At 38.3% G+C, this 21,905-nt stretch overlaps 1 protein-coding gene across 1 annotated transcript in view; it reads left to right on the top strand.

The window, feature by feature from the left end:
* Positions 1 to 21,905, top strand: part of CNTNAP5 (contactin associated protein like 5) — a 279,536-nt gene that overhangs the window by 248,517 nt on the left and 9,114 nt on the right. The window contains exons 20-21 of the mRNA XM_018072602.1: positions 13,435 to 13,565; positions 15,063 to 15,147. Coding sequence (XP_017928091.1) covers positions 13,435 to 13,565; positions 15,063 to 15,147 — 216 coding nt within the window. The remainder of the gene's footprint in view (positions 1 to 13,434; positions 13,566 to 15,062; positions 15,148 to 21,905) is intronic.

A 21,905-nucleotide genomic window follows, 5' to 3' on the forward strand; every position in this document is an offset into this window, starting at 1 on the left:
CTTTCAAGACAGTCATTCAATCAGGTATATTCTCTACCTTTTGTCCCAAATGTAATAATTTGTTAAATTTCATATCCTTTTACTTTTTAGCCTTTGGAAGTGAAATTATTTCAATGAAAATAAGGTTCAGATATGTTACTCTTTCTTCCTCCAAGAGGTTTATGCTTGCCATAAAGTTACAGGACTATGAATATCAATGTCCTTTGTAGCACTAAAAGTGAGCGTGATTCCATCTCTCTCATTGGCTCATTTTCAAGGAATCTTGCCGAGTATAGTAGGACATAGGCAGGTCCCTTCTGGATAACTGATTTGTTAAATAAAGGTTAAGTTCCTGGAGAAATGGGAATGGGCATTCTCAGTTAAGAGGTGAGCAGCAATATTCTTTACCATAATCCCAAACCCCTTTCCTCTTGTTAAGAAACGGTATTAAAACAGTCTATATATACTTTAATACTTCTCCTTTTTGAACAGTTTTTCAAGCTAATACTCATGTATCCTCTTTTATCCTTATGTTATTCCTCTTTTCTATTATCTGCAAAATAACTGGGCAAATTATTAGTTAATAAAAGAGATAATGAGAATAATGTTTCTTGTATTTCAGACTTCCTGTGTTAAATATTTAACATAAAAGAAATTAAAGTATTTGCAAGGATTATTCATAGTTAGGGTACATTAAAAGGGCTTATATGAAAGTGGACTTGTATAGGCAGCTGTGGTCTAATACAGTCACGTGTGAAGTATTTCCTGTAAAATTATTTGGTTCCAATAAATTTAATAAATTAACCCCAACATTCTTTGCACTGTCAGTCTCTAAAGAAGGACATATTATTAGAAGAAACAGTATGTATCAATTGAGATACCAGAACTCTGGTAGTGAAATTATTCCTTTGGAGTTACCCAACCTGCCAATGTCAGGTCTGCAAAAGGAGACTCAAAGCTACTCCCTCCTGGCTTCACCCATCAGATCAATGCTGCCCACACAGAAAGCTCTTCCAGTACTTGGAGCCTTAGAGGGCAGGGGGTTCATGGAGGAGGTAAGGTTATGACAGGTGTTGGGTACCACCATATGTCAATGCAGAAGCTACAGTTCTGCACCCATTCAGATGACTTACTATAAAATGAGATGCTCAGTAGTTCCTGGCAGATAATATTTCTAGAAGCAGTTCCCAACCAAAGAACTCATCTGTATCACAGAGGTTGTTCTTAACTCTGATCAGTTGACTCATGTCCTGGCAGTTTAAGGGTAAGTTTTCGAAAGTTGATGTTTTTAAAGACGACTTAGGGATTCTTTCCACCATTAGTTAATACTGATGCTTCTAAATCATACCTGAGCTTTTGAAAATTATGTGCATATAAGAACATTATCCTCTCCAGTCTTACATATTGTACTTATGGATTTTTACATTACACCTACATATATATGTGTATGTACTGTATATAGATAGGGGTATATCTATCTATCTATCCATCTATCTATCTATTTATCTATTAATCCATACACATGTATATAGATGGGTATGTATGTAAAGCTTACATAATCCCATTGTTCCCGCGTCGAAAAGATTAGCAGTACTTTAATGATTGGTAGGATTGGCAGTGCATTTTTAATATTATTTCTGTAGAAATTTCAAATTACAGTGCCTGTTACTAAGCTACAGAAAATTGGTAAACAGCTCTAATTAGCCTTTTCAGTGTGCCAGTCCACAGAAATTATCCACATCATGGGAAGATACTACCAAGAAAAAAATATTTTTTCTTTCCCAGGCTAGCTTTTCACTGTACATTTTTGCATTTACATGATTTCACAAAGTTATTATATTTCTCAAAGTGCCATTATATTGTTATTTTTGCCTTGTTCCCTAAAGGTAATAATTGATGGGGGAGAAAAATGTTAAGAAAGAAACTGCTAGTGCTTTTCCTTTCCCCACTCTTCCTCCTGCCCTGCAAGTAATCGAATGTGTTATGAATATGATGAAGTACTTTGTCTAGAAAATGTTTTCCCAAATATTTGATTCTCAGTTTTGTTGGCTTTCTCCATGGAAACAATATGAATCCTAATCTAGAAAAACAGCAGATAGCCAGCATCAAAGAAGAGAGATAGAATCTCAAACTATCCTAGAGTGATTGAAAATTTATCTGTATTTACTATCTGATCTCATAAGAAACTAAACAATTTGAGTCCTTTTTTTTCTTGCTATCCAGCACCTATCGCCATCACACTGAGCTCTGTTCTCCATTTCTTTTGGAAAGCAAGACTCTGAAGTTGCATAGGAAAGATTACAGACAAGGAAAAAACCACAGTTAAAAACAGAAGTACAAACGAAAACAACTTGAGTAATTCTCTAATGCTCAGCATATGGTAGCAATGCTTATATCAGCTCCACTTCCCTATAAAGTCTTGAAATCAGCTGATATTTGAAGTAAATAGGAAAAGAAGTAAAAATGTGTAACAGAGGTAAGCTGAATTAACACTCTACAAAAGAGAAGCAAATGTTGTCAGTGAGAAGCTATTGATTTTTTATTTTTTTTAATAAACTCAAAATCTCCTGTAGTCACTTGTCTCTAAGTCAGAAGCAGCCTTTTTGTTGAAAGCATATAAATTCTCCTTATGGTTTTTGCTTTCAAGTCTGTTGAGCTGCATCTCCACCAGCCAAAGCTTTTGTCAGTCAGTGGTAAAGAGAGGCAAAAAATCTAGTTCAGTCTTTTAGGCAGAGAATCTTTTGATTCTGTTCATGCTGTACACTCTGAAGTTCAATGGAGCAAAACCAAAATAATTAGGCAAAATAGGACTCACCGAAAGACTGAGATGGATCTGGGAGGTTATTTTTCTGGTTCTTTTTCTTTACCCCCTTGTGGGTTCTAGTTTTGGGACATGGATACCACAGGACCTTAACTAACTGCTGCCTAAAGACCCTCTAGACTACATTGTTACTAGTGCAGTTGCCTTCCCTTTTGAGAACACCTTGTGGCTTACAGACTCTCAATAGCCATTGAACAACCTGCACAATTTATGTGACTGAAGTGGAAAATGATGCCAAGGTTCAGGTATAGTTATTTTTAACAGATCAGGAGCAAGAAAGATAGTCATGTTGGGAAGTGTGGGAGATGGCTCTGTGGAGGAGACAAGCAATTGTCTTTGAGTGACGGAGGATTGTTCCCATTCTAGCTCTGGTTTGCAGCCATTAAATGATTTCATACGGCAGATAGCACTATATAATTTATGCAGTTGTTATAGTTGGCCCTGAAATCTTATGTTATTTACTGAGTGAGAGGCTAGAGACTGTTTGATTGGTAATGATGAATGTAAAAGAAATTTTCCCCAGTTGTTAATTGGGAGACTGGCTGTGGTACCATGAGTAGAAAGGGTTGGGGTGGCAGGAGATCTCCTAATCAGCTTCTATCTAAAGAGAGAAACTCCTGTGGCTGGAAACACCTCTGGTCCCTTTGACATTTCCCTACTGGAAGCACACTTCACAGAAAATAGGAATGCTGATTAGAGTTTTCACTTCAAATCCGGCACCAAAATGTCTTTAAGGGAAGAGGCAGACTTGGCACCCAAGACCAATATTTTTAATGTTTGTGTTAACATATGGCACTCTAAATCCCTAAGTGTGCAAAACCAGCTTGAAAGGAGTAGCAGCCACAACATTCAGCCAAGGACTCTGGCAGATCTCTATCTCTGCTTTCCAAGAGAAGAGAACTGAATCTATTTCATTATCTGAATTCATGGACATGTTTGTACTCATGAAGATTATTTTGCCACACTGAAGGGTCAAGAGATGTCATGAAGACCACAAGAGAAAAACAAGGGAACTGTAATTGGATTACAGTGAGCAAGAAAGGTTGATCATGCAGTCAATAATTGATGTGTGCTCTGCCTATATACAGACTGACTTTGAACTTAATGGTGTCTGGCATAAAACCTCAGACCACTGGCTGCAGATAGTCAGCTAGGAAGAAAACGTGTTCCCATTTCCTTGTAGGAGGTGTTTGTCTCTGAGAAAGCTTGAGTTCCTAGCTCACATTTTGTGGCTGATAAGTCATTTTTATTGTTGGATTTCTGTGGAAATGAGAGGAAGGACAGAGGGTCACAAGTTCCTATGTTTGAATAAATGCTGCATATATAGATATAGATATGGATATAGATATAGATATGGATATAGATATGGATATATATATATATATATATCTATATATATAAACTCTTCAGTAATTCTGAAATGAGGGTCTTTCAGAACCCATTTTATTGAAAACTTTAGCCCTGAGGATTGACAGTAGTAATTTTTTGGTTATTTTTAACTTAAGAATTATCTGTGTTGTGGACTGAGAGCTGTGTGTAGTGAGAGCTGTAGCCCAGCAGAACCATTGGCTTAAGTGCTACCTTGGAGCAGTATAACTGTTTGCGCACAACAGAGAACCCAAGTCAATAATACTTGGAAGAGTGAGTCTGGGTCCAAGCAAGCCTCCTTTTCTCTCTTGTATGTGGTATTCCTATTAACATTTTATTTTTTCCTGTAGCATATCAGTTATTCTCTGTGAATTATGAAAATGTGACTTTGTTCTTCTTGCCTGATGAAATGGGCTGATTATGTCTTAGTCTTTACAAGACAGAGACTTGTCTTTGCAGACTGAGATCGGCCTTCAGAAAAGTCATCACAATGCTACCATTATATGGTTCTTGTACTAGGATTTTTGCTAAGAAAATGTATCATTCTTCCTCTAATTTTTCCCATTACATGACTTAAGGACATGAGTCCATACTTTGTATGCCAATGATTGTGGCTTGTTATAAACTCAAGTATTTCCATTGAGAGGTTATTATCAAGTCCCTTTCTAAAGAATCCAACTTCATTCAGAGACACTGACATAACCTATGAAATAGGCAGTTCTTAGATGGACTTACTGGTCAGAGGAGCAGGACATTTCCCAGAGATTCATGACCAGCCAAGCAGTGTGTGTAGAGCTTAACACAAACAAGCATGATTAACCTCAGAAAGCCATTAATCCACAGAGTTATGTGCTGTCTTTATTTTGACTTAAGAATGAAAAGGAGGTTTAAGAAGAGGCATATGATTATTTTTCACTAGTCTTGTCTAAAAGATTCTCCTGCTCATTCTCCTGCTCAGGCATCATGTAGTGCTCAAATTGATTGCTTCTTTTTTTCTGTTCATACCTTCTTTTTCTGTGTTCTCATTGCTGAACATAATGGCTATTTGTTAGGTCAACAAAAACAAGTCCTTGCTTGAACAGGTATCAGTACTGCCAAAATGGAAAGAGGTACGTTTAGAAGATATTAGGAAAAATGGAAGCAATGAGTCAGCATCTTGGTTAAAGCGGGTTGGTATGAATTCCTCGGGGTATCACAACCGCAGATCTCAGTCCTTTTTTCCCAACAGTAATTCACACAGAGTTAGTGATGATGCATAATTTTCAAAGCCCAGTTGAACTTTTGGAATAAAATTCATAGGATGATACTTTTTATTTCATTCACAGGGTAAAGAATAAAAGCTCTTCCTGCCACCTTGACTGCTATGCAGGTCTTAAATGAAAAGTACAGTGGGAGATGGAAGCCATAGGACCTACTGGATGTCTGAGTGTGAGACTAATGGCATTAGTGTGTGTTTAAAGACATGAGAGATCTGAGCAGAGATATGAGCATCAGATCCAATAGTATCACACAGATGTTTTATATAATGAAGTTCAACAAGGCCAAATTCAAGGTTCTGCATGTGATTCTTGGCAATCCCTAGCACAGATACAGGCTGGACTTAGAATGGATTGAGAGCACCCCTGAGGAGAAATACTTGGGAGTGTTGGTTAACGAGAAGGTCAACATGACCTGACAATGTGTTCTCACTATCTAGAAAGCCAATCGTGTTCTGGTCTGCATTAAAAGCAGCGTGGCCAGCAGGTCAAGGGAGATGATTCTCCCCCTCTACTCCACTCTAGTGAGACTACACCTGTAGTATTGTTCAGTTCTGGGGACCCCCAACGTAAGAAAGACATGGTGGACCTGTTGGAGTGAGTCCAGATGAGGGCTATAAAAATGATCAGAGGGCTGAAGACAGTGACAGGGCTGTCTCCTGTGAAGGCAGGCTGAGAGAACTGGGGTTCAGCTTGAAGAAGAGAAGGCTCTGGGGAGACTTTAGAGCCCCTTCTAGTACATAGAGGGGGCTACAAGAAAGCTGGAGAGGGACTTTTTGTAAGGGTATATAGTGATAGGACAAGGGGTAATGGCTTCAGACTGAAAGAGGGTATGTTTAGAATAGATGTTAGGAAGAAATTCACTGTGACTGTGCTGAGGCAGTGAAATGTGTTCCCCAGAGAAGTTTTTGATACCCATCCTTGAAAATGTTCAAGGCCAGATTGGATGGGGCTTTAAGCAACCTGGTCTAATAAAAAGTGTCCCTGCCCATGGCACAGGGGTTGGAAATGATCTTTAGGGTCCCTTCCAACCCAAACTATTCTATGATTCTAAGATAGCCTTCATTAATGAAGGGTCTTAAAGTGAAAGTCTTTTAAAATTCCAAATAATGTTTAGAAAAGGTATAGGTTAAAATTTACCAGAATAAATCTCACCATCAGAAAGCAAGTACTTTCAGGGAGATGTAACTGCATCTGACACCCTCAGCTCTTTCCTTCATCTTTACATTCAATGCCCTTCAGGGAAAAAAAAATAGTAAATGTAGCATCACTTTGTAAAAGAAACAGTAACCACTTCCTTCAGCAAAAATAAATACCTACAAAAGGAGGGATAATAATAATGACTAATAGTATTGTTTTTAAATTGCTCCTCACACGAAGGTTGTGGAGGTTGTTTGGAGGTTTCCAAAGGATGTGAACATTCATCTATTTTACCAATGGATAAACTGTGACACAATAAAGGAAGACAATTTGTCACCATTCATCAAGCTGGTAGATTCCAAATTTGTGGCAGTGTCCATCATCTCCAACATACATAACTGCACCACTGTCTATGCTTGCCCATGAGCTGAACTGGAGAGACAGTTTTTAGTGTTTTCTACCTTTGGAGCAAAAAGCATCTGCCTGTTCCTTGTTAATTGCTGGTCAATCTGTGGAAAGCCAACTGGCAGCTGGTGGGAATGAGATATCTATAAAGGTCAAACACATTTGTCAGTCACATAGGGGAACTAGCTACATTTATCTGGGTCCAGCTGCCTAGCAGGATTGCAAAGTGAACTTTGGTCATGGGCCTCCAGATAGGGTCCTTTTGGGGTGTGGTTTTATCTAAATTGAAGAAATGCAACGTAAAGGGAAAGTATTGGGGGTTTTGTTTTGGTTTTGGGGGGGTTTTTTTGTTTGTTTGTGGTTTGGTTTTTTTTAATATAGGATGGCTCGAATATGATCGTTAAGTCCTGAATGTCTCAAGCATTTAGTGGGTGGTATTCAAACAACCACCTATTTTTTTATTACCATAAGAGACTACAAAAAAATTGAGGGGGTGAATTTTTCTTTTAAACCTTATGAAACAGTGTTGTCTAAGCAAGTGCAATAGCTGAGTAATGATATCAGCAAACATGTTCAACAGTTTTGCTTCCTTGTTTATTCCATGCAAAACAAACAACAAGAGTCACCTCCTAAAAAAGTGTAAGTACTTTCTTAGTTAAACACCACTGGACGTTGGAGAGATGGGCTCTGTTCTTAGAATCACCAGCAGCACTTCCACTGAAGAGTAAATTTACTGAGTAAATATCCCTGGGGAGAAACTGCTAATTAAGGAGCATGTTTCTTAGCCAGTTGCTCCTGACAGAGAAAACCGTGGTTCATTTTTAAATATCTAGTCTATGAAGAGCAACATTGCCTCACCGAAGCTGTGCAATTTGCCAGAGAGATATTTTGTGGTAGAAATGACAGAAAACTGTCATGTGCTGTTCTACAATCAGGAGTTAACAGACCTTTACACCTTGGGAGCTGCAAACGGCTTTCTGGGCTAAACACTTTATTTTTTTATTTTGTTTTTTCATAATAACAACATCAATAGCCTCACTAATATTCCTCCCTTTTTTTAATTTGTACTTTCCTTAATTGTTTTCCTTTTCAGCTAAAGCTCACTTGAATGTGGAGGGTGCCTGTGGTGGTATAGTCAGCATCTTGCAGTCTGACAAAGGTCACTGCTGGCTGGAGACTGAGTTCTGTTTTTTTTCTGGGTGCCTCTGAGGCAACTAGACAGGCAGGAGTAGTCCAAGGCCGTTTTCCTAATACAATGCTTCACTATTTCATACATACACATTTCCCCCAAATCAGAGTTGTCAACTTCCCTAATTTAAATGATTTTTCCTGATGTTACATGATGGTGATAAATTTGTACATTTCATGTGTGCCACCCACATGTGCTCCCTGAATTAACCTCAGCTTCTCTCAGTGTCTCAAGATGTCATGCCAGCTGCTCCAGTCAGTTTAAGTCATTAAAAAGTGCTATTGAAGTTGGCAAGAGTTGTTGGGTTCAATCTGGGCTCATTTAAAACCAGTTTCCATAAATGAAGGTCCTGCAGAGAAGTCTCAGACTCCAAGGGCATGCCAGCCTCTTCCTTGCTGTTTGGTTCTTCAAGACTAAATGACACAAGACCTGTAGTCCTGGTGACATGTGTGACAAGAATTTTACTTAAGAATGATGGATTTACAGATTGAATTCCTGGTATCCCAGTTCTCTTTTCTGCAAAGCTTCTTTTATCTTTTTGCCAAATAGCTATCCCTGGGTGAGATCTTTCAAACAGGGAGCCTTTTCCTGAGCTAGAGCACTCTCTGTACCATTTTCCCATGCTCCATTTTCTAGATTATGTGATCCAGAATGAATGCAAAGTTGATGGGCATAGGCCACAAAACTAGCATATGTTTCTGATATTCTATTGCCCTGTTGTAGACACAGGCAAAAGAAAGACAGCTCTCCTGTTGACATGTTCAATCAGCAGAGGTTTGGGTCAAAGAATGCGTAACATCGTGGCCAAGATATTTCTTCACACTGTGCAGTCTGGGAACATCTTTTCTTCAGGCTGAATGCTTTGAAATCTCTAACCAGTTTAATGTCCTTTTTACCACTAGACTTAAGAGCTGCTACAGCAGCTTGTCCTCAGCAAAAATTAGCAGCTTGAAGGCACCATGCTATTCCTGTAGCTGACTGGAGGTTGGTTATGCTGAACCGGATCATTAGTGTTCTTCTAGCAAGTACTAGTTCTGGCCTCCATTGTCATTGAAAGAAGTGTCCTGGGAGTGTTTTGTTTCAGAAAAGACACCCCCAACCTAGTCACCAGCATGGGATGGCATAAATACTACCCTTTGGTCTCTGTTTCCCAGGACTTCCCTCTGCACAAGGGAACCCCCAGGAATCCTGTTAAAATGGTTCAGTAGCTGTTTGATATCTTCAGGCAGATGATATGCCATTCAACCCTATAGTCATGGATTATAATACTGCAGGTTACAGATTGAAGACCACAGTGATTTGTAGCAAGCCAACTTTATGACAGGCAGTGGTCTTATCACAGTAGCATGGCAACCCCCATGAAATCATTTCCTCCAGAAGTGGTGAAAAGAGGCCACACTGTATTTGGTAACACTGTGCCTAAACTGAGCTCGCTCCCCTCTCAGGCTGTTCTGGAGCTAGCACAGCATATCTCCATGCTGATCTGCAGTTTGCAGAATTCGAAGCTGAAGGAGATGGATGACTGCAATAATCAAGTGTGAATCTACTCTTACCTAACACTACTGGGGTAATAGGCCCAGTAAAATTTTTCAACCCAAGGCCAAAAAAATTATCTCTCTCTTTTCCTTTCCCTCCCTCCTTTATTGACTTCATAGAAATTGCCTCCAGCAATTCCACATACATTAGAGAAGGAACACAACAGGCCGTGCATTGCTTGAGCATTATGACACTCCAGGTGTACATGCTCAGACATGGGCAGCTGAAAAGAGGATGACAGGCATGAGTACAATAAGACTGCCAGAAATTACACTGCTCGTGATTAGTGTGAATCCCTATTGTGAGGCAAAAATGATGCAAAATAGAGAGACAATAGAGAATAGGGAGAGCTGGTGTATGAACAGAGTTTTATTTGCCATTACTGATTCTGGGCTGATGTGATGAAGAAAGTCAGTGGACCAGCTAATCAAAATTCAGAGGACAACAGAAAAAATCCTTAATAATAATCCTAATTAAAAATCCATTTATTTCGCTTGTCAAGTAGTAAACTAAAAATTTGATCTGCCTGACAAATTATTCTGTAGTCTGAAAACTGAAGTTTTTGTACTGAATGCAAGGCAAAATCAGCTCTCAGCTACAATGGTGTAAATTCCAAAACACCTCTTGAAGAATGAGACCATGTACTTCTGGTTTATATTAATGCAAATTTGACCCCAGGCAAAATGCCAGCTCTTCAATAGTTTTGAAGAGCAGTTGTCCATAAAAAAAGTTGCCATTGGAATTCAAAGCAATTTGACAAAATTATATGCCATTCACTGACCTCTTTACATGATTTAAGGTGAAATTGCACCACTATAGAAAGTAAGATCTGTTCTTAATGGATGTCAAGAACCGTCCATTGTCTCCCAGCAAATGGAACAGATGGTTTCTGCTTTAAAATCAGTGCTTCTCTGACAAAGTCAATGGGTAAATCTCTGTTTGTGGCAGCTGAGAGCCTGGATAGATTGCATGTCTATGTCATGCTGGCTCTCTTTGAACACAGATGTACTGGATGCTATTGCTGATCACCTGCATGTGTAGTACCAATTATATTTTATATACGTCTGTGTTCCTAGCATTCAAAAAGAGCACTGAAGTTTTTTTTCACATTTGCAAAATAAAGTCACAGACCAAACCTAGTCCCTGTTCCATTTCTTGCCTTAGACCCCTTTCAAGGGCTCTGGGTAAGAGGCAGCCTATAAAGTACTTCTGCTGGATCATGATTTTTTTAGTTTGGATTAATCTGTTAGACTATATATATATATATATATATATATATATAAATATGTGTTTTAGTTTCATCTTATTCTGTGTGGTCATCTCAGCTATGCTGTGTAAAGAGGGTAACCTTTCCACTTTTCCTTGGCTCTTCCACTGTCCAGTGAGCAAATCTGAAAAAGATCCCTTAACTTCCTTGCACTTGGGCTTCTTTTCTCAGGTATTTCTAGACTAAAGAGGTTCTGAGATGCTTATGATGTTAATCCCTGTTGATGCATCTTTCATTCAGTACCAGATAATGTGATTGTGATTTAAGTTTGGACTTTAAGTGTGACATTCATGGTGAGAGACAGTAGCTCCTTGCCCTCACTATGCAATGAGGGTTGGGAGCTCTGCAATATGATTGGAGGCAGCTGAATCAGAACCTATATTATAACACTGAATAATTTAGCAGTTTTTGCTGACCTTGATCTCTTCACAAATTCCCCTCTAATGTCCATGACTATGTGTGAGAAAGTAAATGCCTTTTATCCTTTTTTTATTATTATTATTTTTACTTTAAAAGCTCTCCTGATCCAGTAGACCTCTCAATCAGCTAAAAAGCCTTCATCCTAGTAGTTCATTCTCACTTTTCCTCTCAATTTTGGAAGATTTTTTTTCTATCCTACAAATCTCAGATCTCAGTGCTCATCTGGGATATACTGGATTTTGTAATAATGTTTTAAAAGTACAGCTCTTAGGAGCCAAACATCTTGGTAAGGGAAAAGGAGCAGGGATGATCTTAACTAGACTAGAGATCCTATCTGGAAGGATTATCAACTTCACTGTGAGGTGTGTAGAGGTGGAGAAATTCCTTCCCTGCAGGAAATTTATACCTTGGTTTAAGCTCTTTATAGGTTTTATAGTAGCTTGCAGAACAACAGAACTGACTTTACTAAGGGAGGACTTGGAAAGCTGAAGGGAGTGAGTATGTCCACTCTATGTACTGAAGAACTGTCCCATGTCTTCTCTCACTAACTCTACATCTGCAAGCCATCTTGCAGCACTGATATGGCTGAACACAGGAGCCAACAGGGCTGTTCACTCCCCTCATTTAACAGCCAGACTGCTTCTGGGGTCAGAGGTTCCTCTGAATGACATTCCAGTGCACAATACAACTGCAGCAGCTTGTGCGGGCGTGCCATGGGCTTCTCTGACATGGCCCTGCATCACCGTGGGCACACAAGTGTCTCCTCTGTGAATACTGAACCTCATCCTGGGGCTAAAACAGTGCAGGCACATCCTACAGGGACGAACAGGAACTCAGTGCCTGCCATCCAGCACAGGTAACAGCTACAGTTTGTAGCTTTCTCCAAAATCTAGCGATACTTGAAATAGTTTCAACTTGTGCTAGCACAGACACTGAAATGGCAGGAGGAAGGGCAGGGTGTTTTATGATGAGTTTCAGAACAGGGAATAAATGCAGGACTCTTTCCCCAGGGCTGTGGTACTGTCAGCATTCATTTTCTCTTTGGAGACAGTAATAAAGTAGCTCCAGAAGAGATTTTAAACTCTATGGTATCACTGTTGTTCCATGTATTTTGGTTGCTGATGCATAAAAAGAGTTCAAAAATTTCAGAATTGTATTTTTCTCCCTGCTACTTAATTCCCAGAAAAGTATACTTGAAAAGATTCTATCAGAATAGATTTTTTTCCTTTTAGATTATTATATATATATATATATATACACATATGATATATAGCCCCACGTGTGTGTGTGTATATATATATATATATATATATATGTATATATATATTACCTGAGTCATTTGTTAAAGGACTAAAATTCATACTGGATTCTTTGTTTTCTTGTGTGCTTCGATTTGTTATGGTACTGTTATTTATCAGAAGTCACAATGGTTTTTTTGATACAAAGATTGAATGAGATGTTTGGCATCCATTTGTATAATAATTACATTTATTCCTTCAAATATGTCAGCAAAAGTAAAAATACTTTTTATTGCATGTAAATGATAATGTGAGTATCGTGGGCCTTTAAATGTCTGAAATTAAGCTATAATTCTCACAATTGTCACTGTCTTCTGCATTGTCTGGATGAAAAGAAATGGTAAAATCCAGCAATATTAGTTTAATAGAGCAGTACAAGCCCTGCATGCCCTCTGCTGGAAGTGATCCCTTGCAGGATAATGTAGATCAGCTTCTGTGGCAGTGCTCAATGTCTGACCTGCAGACAGACACACTTGCTTTTATATAGTTAGTTACTCATTAAGTTTCTCCATAGCAGAGTTTGTTAGCCTGCTAGCCTTTCCTAGTAGGAAGTAAAACTCCTCCAGTGCATTATTTTCTTCACAATTTTCATTACATTTTGAACTCTTTCAGTTCTCCTCAACATCTTTCTTGACTTATTAACCTTGTTGGTCCATTGCAATAAAAAGAAAATGAGTTATATATTGAACAAAGTTATTGAATGATATCTCATTACTGACACAGGTTTATACATGCAATTTTATTGTGCTTTTTAGGAAGTTTACAGGTTCGATACAAGCTGAGTAAAGACGGGCTTCTCATTTTCACCATTGACTCCGGAAATTTTGCCAACCGAGAGCTGCACCACGTGAAGATTAACAGAGAAGGCAGAGAGCTCATCATTCAGGTATGCCACAGCTTATGTTGAGTGTTAAATAATACTTGGTGCCACAAACATGGGAACAGTTTGCTCAGAGAAATTGTGGCATCCCTGAAAGTGTTCGAGGCCAGGTTGGATGGGGCTCTGAGCAACCTGGTCTAGTAAGAGGTATCCCTGTCCACAGCAAGATGATCTTTAAGGTCCCTTCCAACCCAAGCCATTTTATGATTCTGTGAGTCAGATCCACTGATTTCAATGCCTGATCACCAGCAGGAGGCAAAGGTTTCACACCGATCTGGTGCAACCAAAGCTGATCCACACCAGAGCAGCCCTGTAGCTTAGAGCAAAGCTCCATCCAGACCCTGCTTCATAGAATGCCCAACAGTGGTGTTTTCTGTTGAGGAATCCTTCCCTTGTTTCTGACAATCTGAGAATTAGGAAACACATTTGCCCAGATGTTCATCTAGAGCATTGGGCTGGTTCTGGGGCCTAGTGATGTCTGTGTGATCTGTAGTCTTCAAGGAAAAACACAGTATGGGTCATTAATAAGCTGTGAAAGGGAGAAAAACAACTGAGGGATGAGCACTTGGGAATGTAATTACATTTAGGGTATGTGTCACAAGGGAGAATGTGTCCCCAGCTGCTTCATCCTCTCAAAGAAAAGGAAAAGCTGCCTTAATACAGAGTCAAGTCACGATGTGCATGACAATGCCCCGTCCTAGAGCTAGGAGCAAGCCATGCTGAATGTGACAATCATATGAGAGACAAGAACCCTCCTCTGCTTTGTTTCCCTGCATCACCTGTTTTTCCAAGGCAGGGAGAAGAGGATCATCTTTCTGCTCTTTCTGCTTTCTTTCTAAGTCTAATTATAACAGTTCATATTGCAAAAAGGCTGGATCTGGGTCACAGTCATTTAGCAGGGAAGGGTGGCAGAGTCCATAGAGAAGTTGTGTCTTAAGGAATAAAATGAGAAGAAGACAGAAACACACAGTGCCACAATTTTTCTTTCCTCTCCAGTTTCCATGTCTGGGTGGTAAAATGATCACACAAGGCTCAACTATGGGCTGTGGGTAGGCCTGATTATCTAAGAAGGAAGGTTATGTTAAAAGCCAGGGTTTTCCTCAAGTTCCAGTCTTCTATTGTGTGCTGCTCTGTGGTTTTCTTTTGTGCAGAATTAATTCTTCACAATACATTTCTAGAAAGGTGTCCTTTAAGTGTATTCTGAAGTGACTGGTGACTAGACATGGATTTTGGGAAGAAGGGGGGTTTCAGTGTCAAATATTTTAAGCTTTTCAGCAGGGGAAGTTTCTTCAAAGCCCTTTATATGACTATTCTGGTGCACCTTTCAGCTTCTCATGCTAAAATCAAAGCACATTCACTTTGCTATCTCTAGAAAGTGAATCACCTCTGGGGGCAGAATTAACTGATTTGCTGCTGAGAGTGTTCCCAGAAGTTTGCAGTGCAGTGCGATCTAGGAGTGTCTACATGGTGTTGTAATGAAGTAATTTTATTGACCTCTTCCAGGTTGATCAAGTTCTCAAACTCAAACACAACTTTTCTGAGATTGATTTTAAGGCCATTAAATCACTCACCTTGGGCAAGGTCACAGGTAGGTTCTACCAAAAATATTCCTGATTCATCAGTTGTTATAGTGCTGCATGTTGGGTTTTTGATAGGATTGGAGTTTTGTTTGGATGTTTTTGCTGTAAGAGTTGGCCTGAAAATTCCAGTACTCCTATTTATATATCTCATCAATGCAAAAATTTGGCAGCTTTACCTGTTTGCACTGATAGCAATATTAACTTCTCCCATTGCTCCCTTCAGTAAAGTAATTCATAGTACCTGTGTGGCTGCATAGGGTGGCATCTTAACCTAATGATATTATTTTGCTGACTGCAGCTTTCTCTTCTTCAGCTATTTCTGTTTCCTAATGATAAGAACAGCACAGTGAGCCTTCATCCTCTCTACCCTTTTTTCACTCCCATTTGAATTCTGCAAGGAATATTACTTATAGCACTGAAGCCACAGCTCTGCATGTTCTGTGCATGGAGTTACTTGATCTTTACTCCTCCACATTACAAAGTCATTACAAGACCAGGAAAATTCTGCCTAAAATTTGGAAAACAGAACTCTTTAGTTTTGTTGTCATGTATGTCTTGACAACCTTGTTTTGTGTGTCTTATTCTTTTCCAATGAGATTCTAAGTTCTTCCTTGGTTATGTCTATACATTTCAGTCCTGTGTTCAAGTTGGACCTCCATATCAAGCCTGACATCTATATCACTATTGCAATTTTATATGTTTCATTATTAGCACGCAAATCCTGTGGGACTGGCAGCCACACAGAAACTACAGACATCCTCTAGTGTCTGGTTGTGCAATACAATTTTATGTGATAACAATAGTCTGTTCTGCATCGTGTTTTATTAAGTAAATTAAGAACATGAACTGATTTGCCCCTTACTTATATTTAATGTTTGTTCAGAATGCAGTCATCCTCCAAGCCTTTGTGGACAGGTTTGGGGATCTGACACTTTTCAGCCCAAGTCAGAGACAAGCTAAAATTCCCATTTTGTCAACAGTCAGCTGTAGTGCTGAAAATCTGCAAGAATATTGCTCATTGCAACCTCTACCTAGAGCTTCGGCTATAGACACCGAATCAGTAAACCAAGGCTTTTCTAACCAGCAAGACAGAATGTAGCACAAAGACCTTCAGAAATGTAGCCAGTAAGCTGGCATGGTGCAGCTCAGCATTATGGAGTGAAACTAGATTTAGTCACAAAAATATGATTAACTTCACAAGTACAAGTTGTTGTAAAGCCAAAAAGCCCAGATGTATCTCAGAGGTCTGGCATTCAGTTTTACTGAACACCACGAACTTCTTTGATTTCTCTCTTGCCCTGAAGTTTATTGGGATTTTATTTTAGTAATAGCAATAGTTCATATTCTGTAATGACACTAAAGCTATGAACTTGGCAATCCGGATGGTGCCAGGTCTTATTGCTGTACTGGGAGTCACACAGTGCATCCCAAGTCACTTTAATTCCTGCCTAATCCGAATTCCGATTTCTTCTTCATATGTTAAGTGAATTTCCACATATTTTTCTTCTATATTAGGATTTAATTTTTCAGGTTTTATCCAAAAAAACCCTAAAACAAACCAGAAATTCCTACTACTATAGTGTCAAGTGTTTTGCCTTGTTGTATCAAGAGGAGAGCTGAACATTGTCAATTTGACAATGTAGAACTTACATAAATATGTTAAATCATCATTTATACTATTATATGGGATTATAACTTCTTTTATGATGGCTCATCAGGTGAATACTAGTGACTTAAACTAATGTCTTTCAAGTTCTTCCTTGTCATTATTCATGTCCTCAGCAAAGCATAAACTTCCAGAGGCATGTGATGCTTTGACATAGACCTAGACTTCCCTATAGTGTTTGTTTTGGATGCCACTGAGATTATGCACCTAAAGGCATTCATAGGGAACATTTGAGTGTTCACTGAAAAAGAACCATATAAAGAAACCTCTGTTCTGTGTGTCCTACATATCCATGCTATAATCTTCTGAAAATTTGTCTCTCTTCTTTCCTGTCACGCTGCTGCTCATTTGTCTGCTCTAACAGCCTGATCCTGGCTGCTTAACCAGATGATTATACCACCTTCTTTCTTGACTCCACCATTTATTTCCCACTGACTGAGAAATCTCAAAGAGGTCTTCCAGCAGGACATCATAAAAGCTTGAAACTTCTTCCTCACCAGATTTTCCAGTTTTAGCACAGCTGGAACCTTTGAAAAGTGCACTTTTATACAATGACCAGGTTTTTTTAAATAATGGTGTTTCTCCTGCTTCTAGTCCCCCCACCCCAGCACCGTTAAACTTTTTTTAGTAAAAAGGTATTTGCAGTATAATAATTTTTTCTTCTTTTCAAACCTTCTGTATTTTTTTCCAATGGTTACCCTACATCTAGTTCTGAATTCTGGGCAAAAAACCTCTGCTTAAGGTAGAGGAGTCTCACCTGAAATTCAAAACATAGGGACACTCACTCTGCCACAGACTACTTGACTGACCTTGGGCAAGCCATTTATGTGCAGATATAAAGGTAAGCAGGCATTTTATTCCCACTGGAACCAGTCTGAGTTTTACTATCTCCCTTCTCCATCAGTAAAGCATAGATAATAGAACATCTCTGCATCAGAGGGGTACTGGGAGGATAAAAGCATTAAAGGCTGTGAGCTCTTCAGATCCACAGTAATGGGACCATATAGCTGCCTTAGAAAGATCAATCTAAATATAAATGTGGCTTTGAAGACAAGGGAGTAAAAAGAAGCATCATTCAAGTAGCTAACAGATGTTTGTTGAATTCATCCTCACAGTATCCAACAGCAATAGAAAAGTATTATTATCCTGTAGTTTGTTGTCATTTTTACTCCACAAATACAGAGGCAGGGTACAAAAGGACCTATCCAAAGCTCATCAGTATCAATGGGAGATTTTCCGTGGGCTTTAGTGAGTACTGGATTCAATTCCAAGAGGGTCATAGAGTTTATGGCAAAGCCTCAGTGAAATCTTAACCAGAGTCCCAGTTCATTTACTTTAAGTACTCCTTGCAGAGATCATACTGCTGTATTTAACCACATGAACAATCTGACCTAACTGTGACGCTGGCTCTGCTTTGAACAAGGGATTTAACTGCATGACCTTCAGAGGTGTCTTTCAACTTAAATTATTCTGTAATTTTCTGATGTCAGAGACACATTTGCATATTTTAGGTCTTCTATACAAAAAGCTGATATCGCAGTGGAAAATATAATTTATTTGTTTGGGGGTTTACCTTAATGAATCCTTGAAGACTTTGTACTGTGCCCCAACATGTCTAGATTTTTCACCAATATAGTGAAATGGTAAAAAATAATCCCCGATGCAGAGAAGTGAGTCTCATTGCATATTTACTTCTGAGTAATTTAATATTGTAGCTGTGTAGGGATACCAGAGTAAAAGGGTAGCACTGAAAGCATTCAAGAGGATTCTGAAGAAAAAGATTGCAAGTATTTCTTTAGCACCTTTTAATGTCGACCTGACTTATGTCTGTCTTCAAAGTGATCAATTAGCATTAAGGATTGTGTATTTTAGCGCAGGAACATGATGTCTTTTATCTCTAAAAGCCTGAGCTTAAAACTAAAGTTGTAAAATTCTTTCCACTGAGTCATTCAGCTATGATATAAAGTATATGCAGAAGAAAGTTTATCTGGAAAGTAATTTTATTAAAATCATTATGTAGGTGCAGTACAATTCTTATGATTTCTACAATAGCTTTTCTTATTAAAAGTTCACGAGGAGAAAAACGAATCTATACACTGAAGAGATCTCAGAACAATTCACCCAAGAATGATATTATGGGGGGAGATGATAATGGGATCATTAAATCACAAGGGGTAAGTTGTCATTAACTCTGAAATACAAAAGCTGTCTTAAAGTACCTCCTTTTAGAGAGTTTCTGTGAAAAATGTTGAAGTCCATTTTTTTGATGGAAAGACATTCCCTTTTTTAAGCTTACAAAATCATAATTTGTTTGATAATTTTAAAGTCACAGTCTCAGAATATTGTGCTGTAGCAGTTTAAACAATACAGCAATGTCTGCAAGAGGTATTGGCTGGACTCCTATGATCACTGCAAGACTCATTTCTTTAATTCAGAGTCTTCTTGCCCTAAATACCTATTTCTTAGACAGACCATATTGTGCAAAAAGGTCTCTTGGGTGTAGTTATTGGTTTTCCTCCTAGTAGCTTAGTAAAGCTTTAAGGAAAATGGAAATTACTACATAGAATAAAAGAGGAGAGGCATTTGTTACCAAGATGGCAACAGTTAAAATAAACGAAGTTTAGCTATCCAAGGCACTTCAAGCAATCCCAGGTCTAAGCCAGTAATGCCATCATGTCTCTATCAAAAAGAGACCAAACCTATTCCAACTTTTCCTCCGTCAATATAATTTACCATATGATCACACTATACTTAAACACCTCTTTTCTTGATGATAATGCCATCTAAATAAGTGTCCAAGGCCATCTACTTCTATCCAGAAATTTTATTTTTAGTCTGAATTCTTGCTACTTTAGTTGATTTTAGCTGTCTGATCCTGGGAAAAGCATGTATTCTTTTGCACATCCTCTCTCCATCTTCTTGCATATTTTCTTCTTTTTATAAATTATATTTTCAGCCCATGCAGAATCACACAGGACTGGTTGTGTTGCAACAGATTAGGATTCAAACATCAAAAACTGTGACATGTAACAAATTTCACATTACACATTATGTGAGGTAACTACAAAGTACTCACTAGAACTCTTCTGAGACAGGTGCAGTGTGTGGAGATTACAAGGGTCTTTTACTTCAAGGTCATGAGTTCAAATCTGGTACTAATGTCCAAAAAATAATCTTGCCAGTGCTGTTCAGCACCTTGGCAAAATGAGGTGACGGATACATTTCAACTCCCCTAAAAATCATATTTCTATTTCTCAGCCTCAAAATAAAGGACAACCAGCGCTTCAGCATACAGAGTAAATTCCCCTTTGTGCTTCTACCTGCAGTCTACATAGATTAATTAATTAATTAGGGCATAGACTTTTAAAACAGACTATGTCTGCTTTCACTGATGTTAAAAATAAATTTCAATTAAGAAAATCCATTATGGTCCTTCCTGGCTGTAAGTGAGCACACAAGTAAACGCTGGGCTCAGATTTAAGTTTCTGAGTGACATGAAATAATTTTTATAAAGAAAGAACTAAAATATATTTAATGTTTATGGTCTTCTTTTACACAATGACTCCTTTAGAAAGAAGGTCTTCTAGACACTGTCCTTGCATACAAATAGTACTTCTCTTTGATTCCAGTTACCTGTCATACTGGCTATCATTTACTGTGTCAATTTGTTGATATATTGCTGAATAGATTAATGCTTGCTCCTAGAGAAATTTGGTGGAATTCTATTCATGATGAAAATTAATTCCCCATTACCTAGATATGAAGACTTAAGATTGTTTTATTAAAGATCACAAGTGTGATGTATATGGCAGAGGTGCACAATGAAGCAGCAGTGGAACAGGATATCTGTTTTTGTAAATAGGAATAAATCAGCACATAAATTACATTGATACAATTAATGAAGTTTAAAAAAATACAACTACATGTTAGAATTAGTCCTCATTATCATGGAAAGCCATTGCAAAAACATGGAAAACCAACACAAAGCTTGCTGAGCTGTGATATTGCAGACAGCTTCCAGGGATCAGCTAGAGGACCCAACAAGAAGCCAGGACAACCTATGCACAACTCAGCACACAAAGCTAAAAAAATTACTTCCTAAAAATATGGGTAAGCTTAATTTGTGGAGAATGAACAGTTAAATTACTAGAAACTAAAAAAGATTACCTTCTTACTCTTCATGGAGAAATTAGCCAAAGTAACTCATTCACTAATACCGAGAACAGCAATGCAATGCTAAAATGTCAGAAGATCAAACCAAGCCATCAGCAGCAATTCAGTGTGATTTTCCAAGCTAGTGAAATGCATGGAAAGATCACAGCATTACCAGGTCAGAGGAAGGCCACAGAAGTTTGATATGACCTTGCTGCAACACAGACCTTGGAACTTTACTTAGTTGCTTCTCTTACGGAGTGCTGTGTCATGTACTGAAAATACCTTTTGGAAAAACATTTTATTGTGATGTAAAGACTCCAAGGGACAGAGTGGCCTTTAATAAGCCTTTCATAGAGGGAATCATGTCACAATCACAGATTTACATTATCCTCTCAAGAATTCAGAGGGCAGCACAAGTCGTTCACATCCAAGTTGTGCAGCTTTCTTGTTGAGAACAGTGAAAGCCTCCCTTTCTGACAGACATTACACACACACCTAAAGCTGTATAATAAAGCAAACAGATTCTGTGCATGTGGGATTTTTACCAGAGGACTCTGGGGTTGGTTTTGGTTTGTTCTTTGATTTTATTTTTTTTTTTCAAATTTCAAAGTCTTTCAACAATAAACTCCTAGTTCTCATTCATGTAAAGCTTACTTTAACAAAAGACTTCTGGAATTGGTTCTTAAAGTAACTTTTAAAAATACCATCAAAAGTGTTGAATCTTAGACTTTTCAAACTACTGTAGCATGAAAAAAGAAATCATTATTTCTTAGGCTTTACCTTTGCACATTTGGGCAGAACAGAGCAACTAAGATTGCCTGATGTAGAAAAGATACCAACAAATTCACCTTTTGTGTCAGAGCTAAGAAAACAATAAAGGCTGAGAGTAGGAATGCTTACAAAGGGTTTTATAAATTCAACAAAGACGGCAAATACTGTAAATCA

This window comes from Manacus vitellinus, unplaced genomic scaffold (genome assembly GCF_001715985.3).
Source record: "Manacus vitellinus isolate BGI_N305 unplaced genomic scaffold, ASM171598v3 scaffold_22_pilon, whole genome shotgun sequence".
NCBI lineage: Eukaryota > Metazoa > Chordata > Aves > Passeriformes > Pipridae > Manacus > Manacus vitellinus.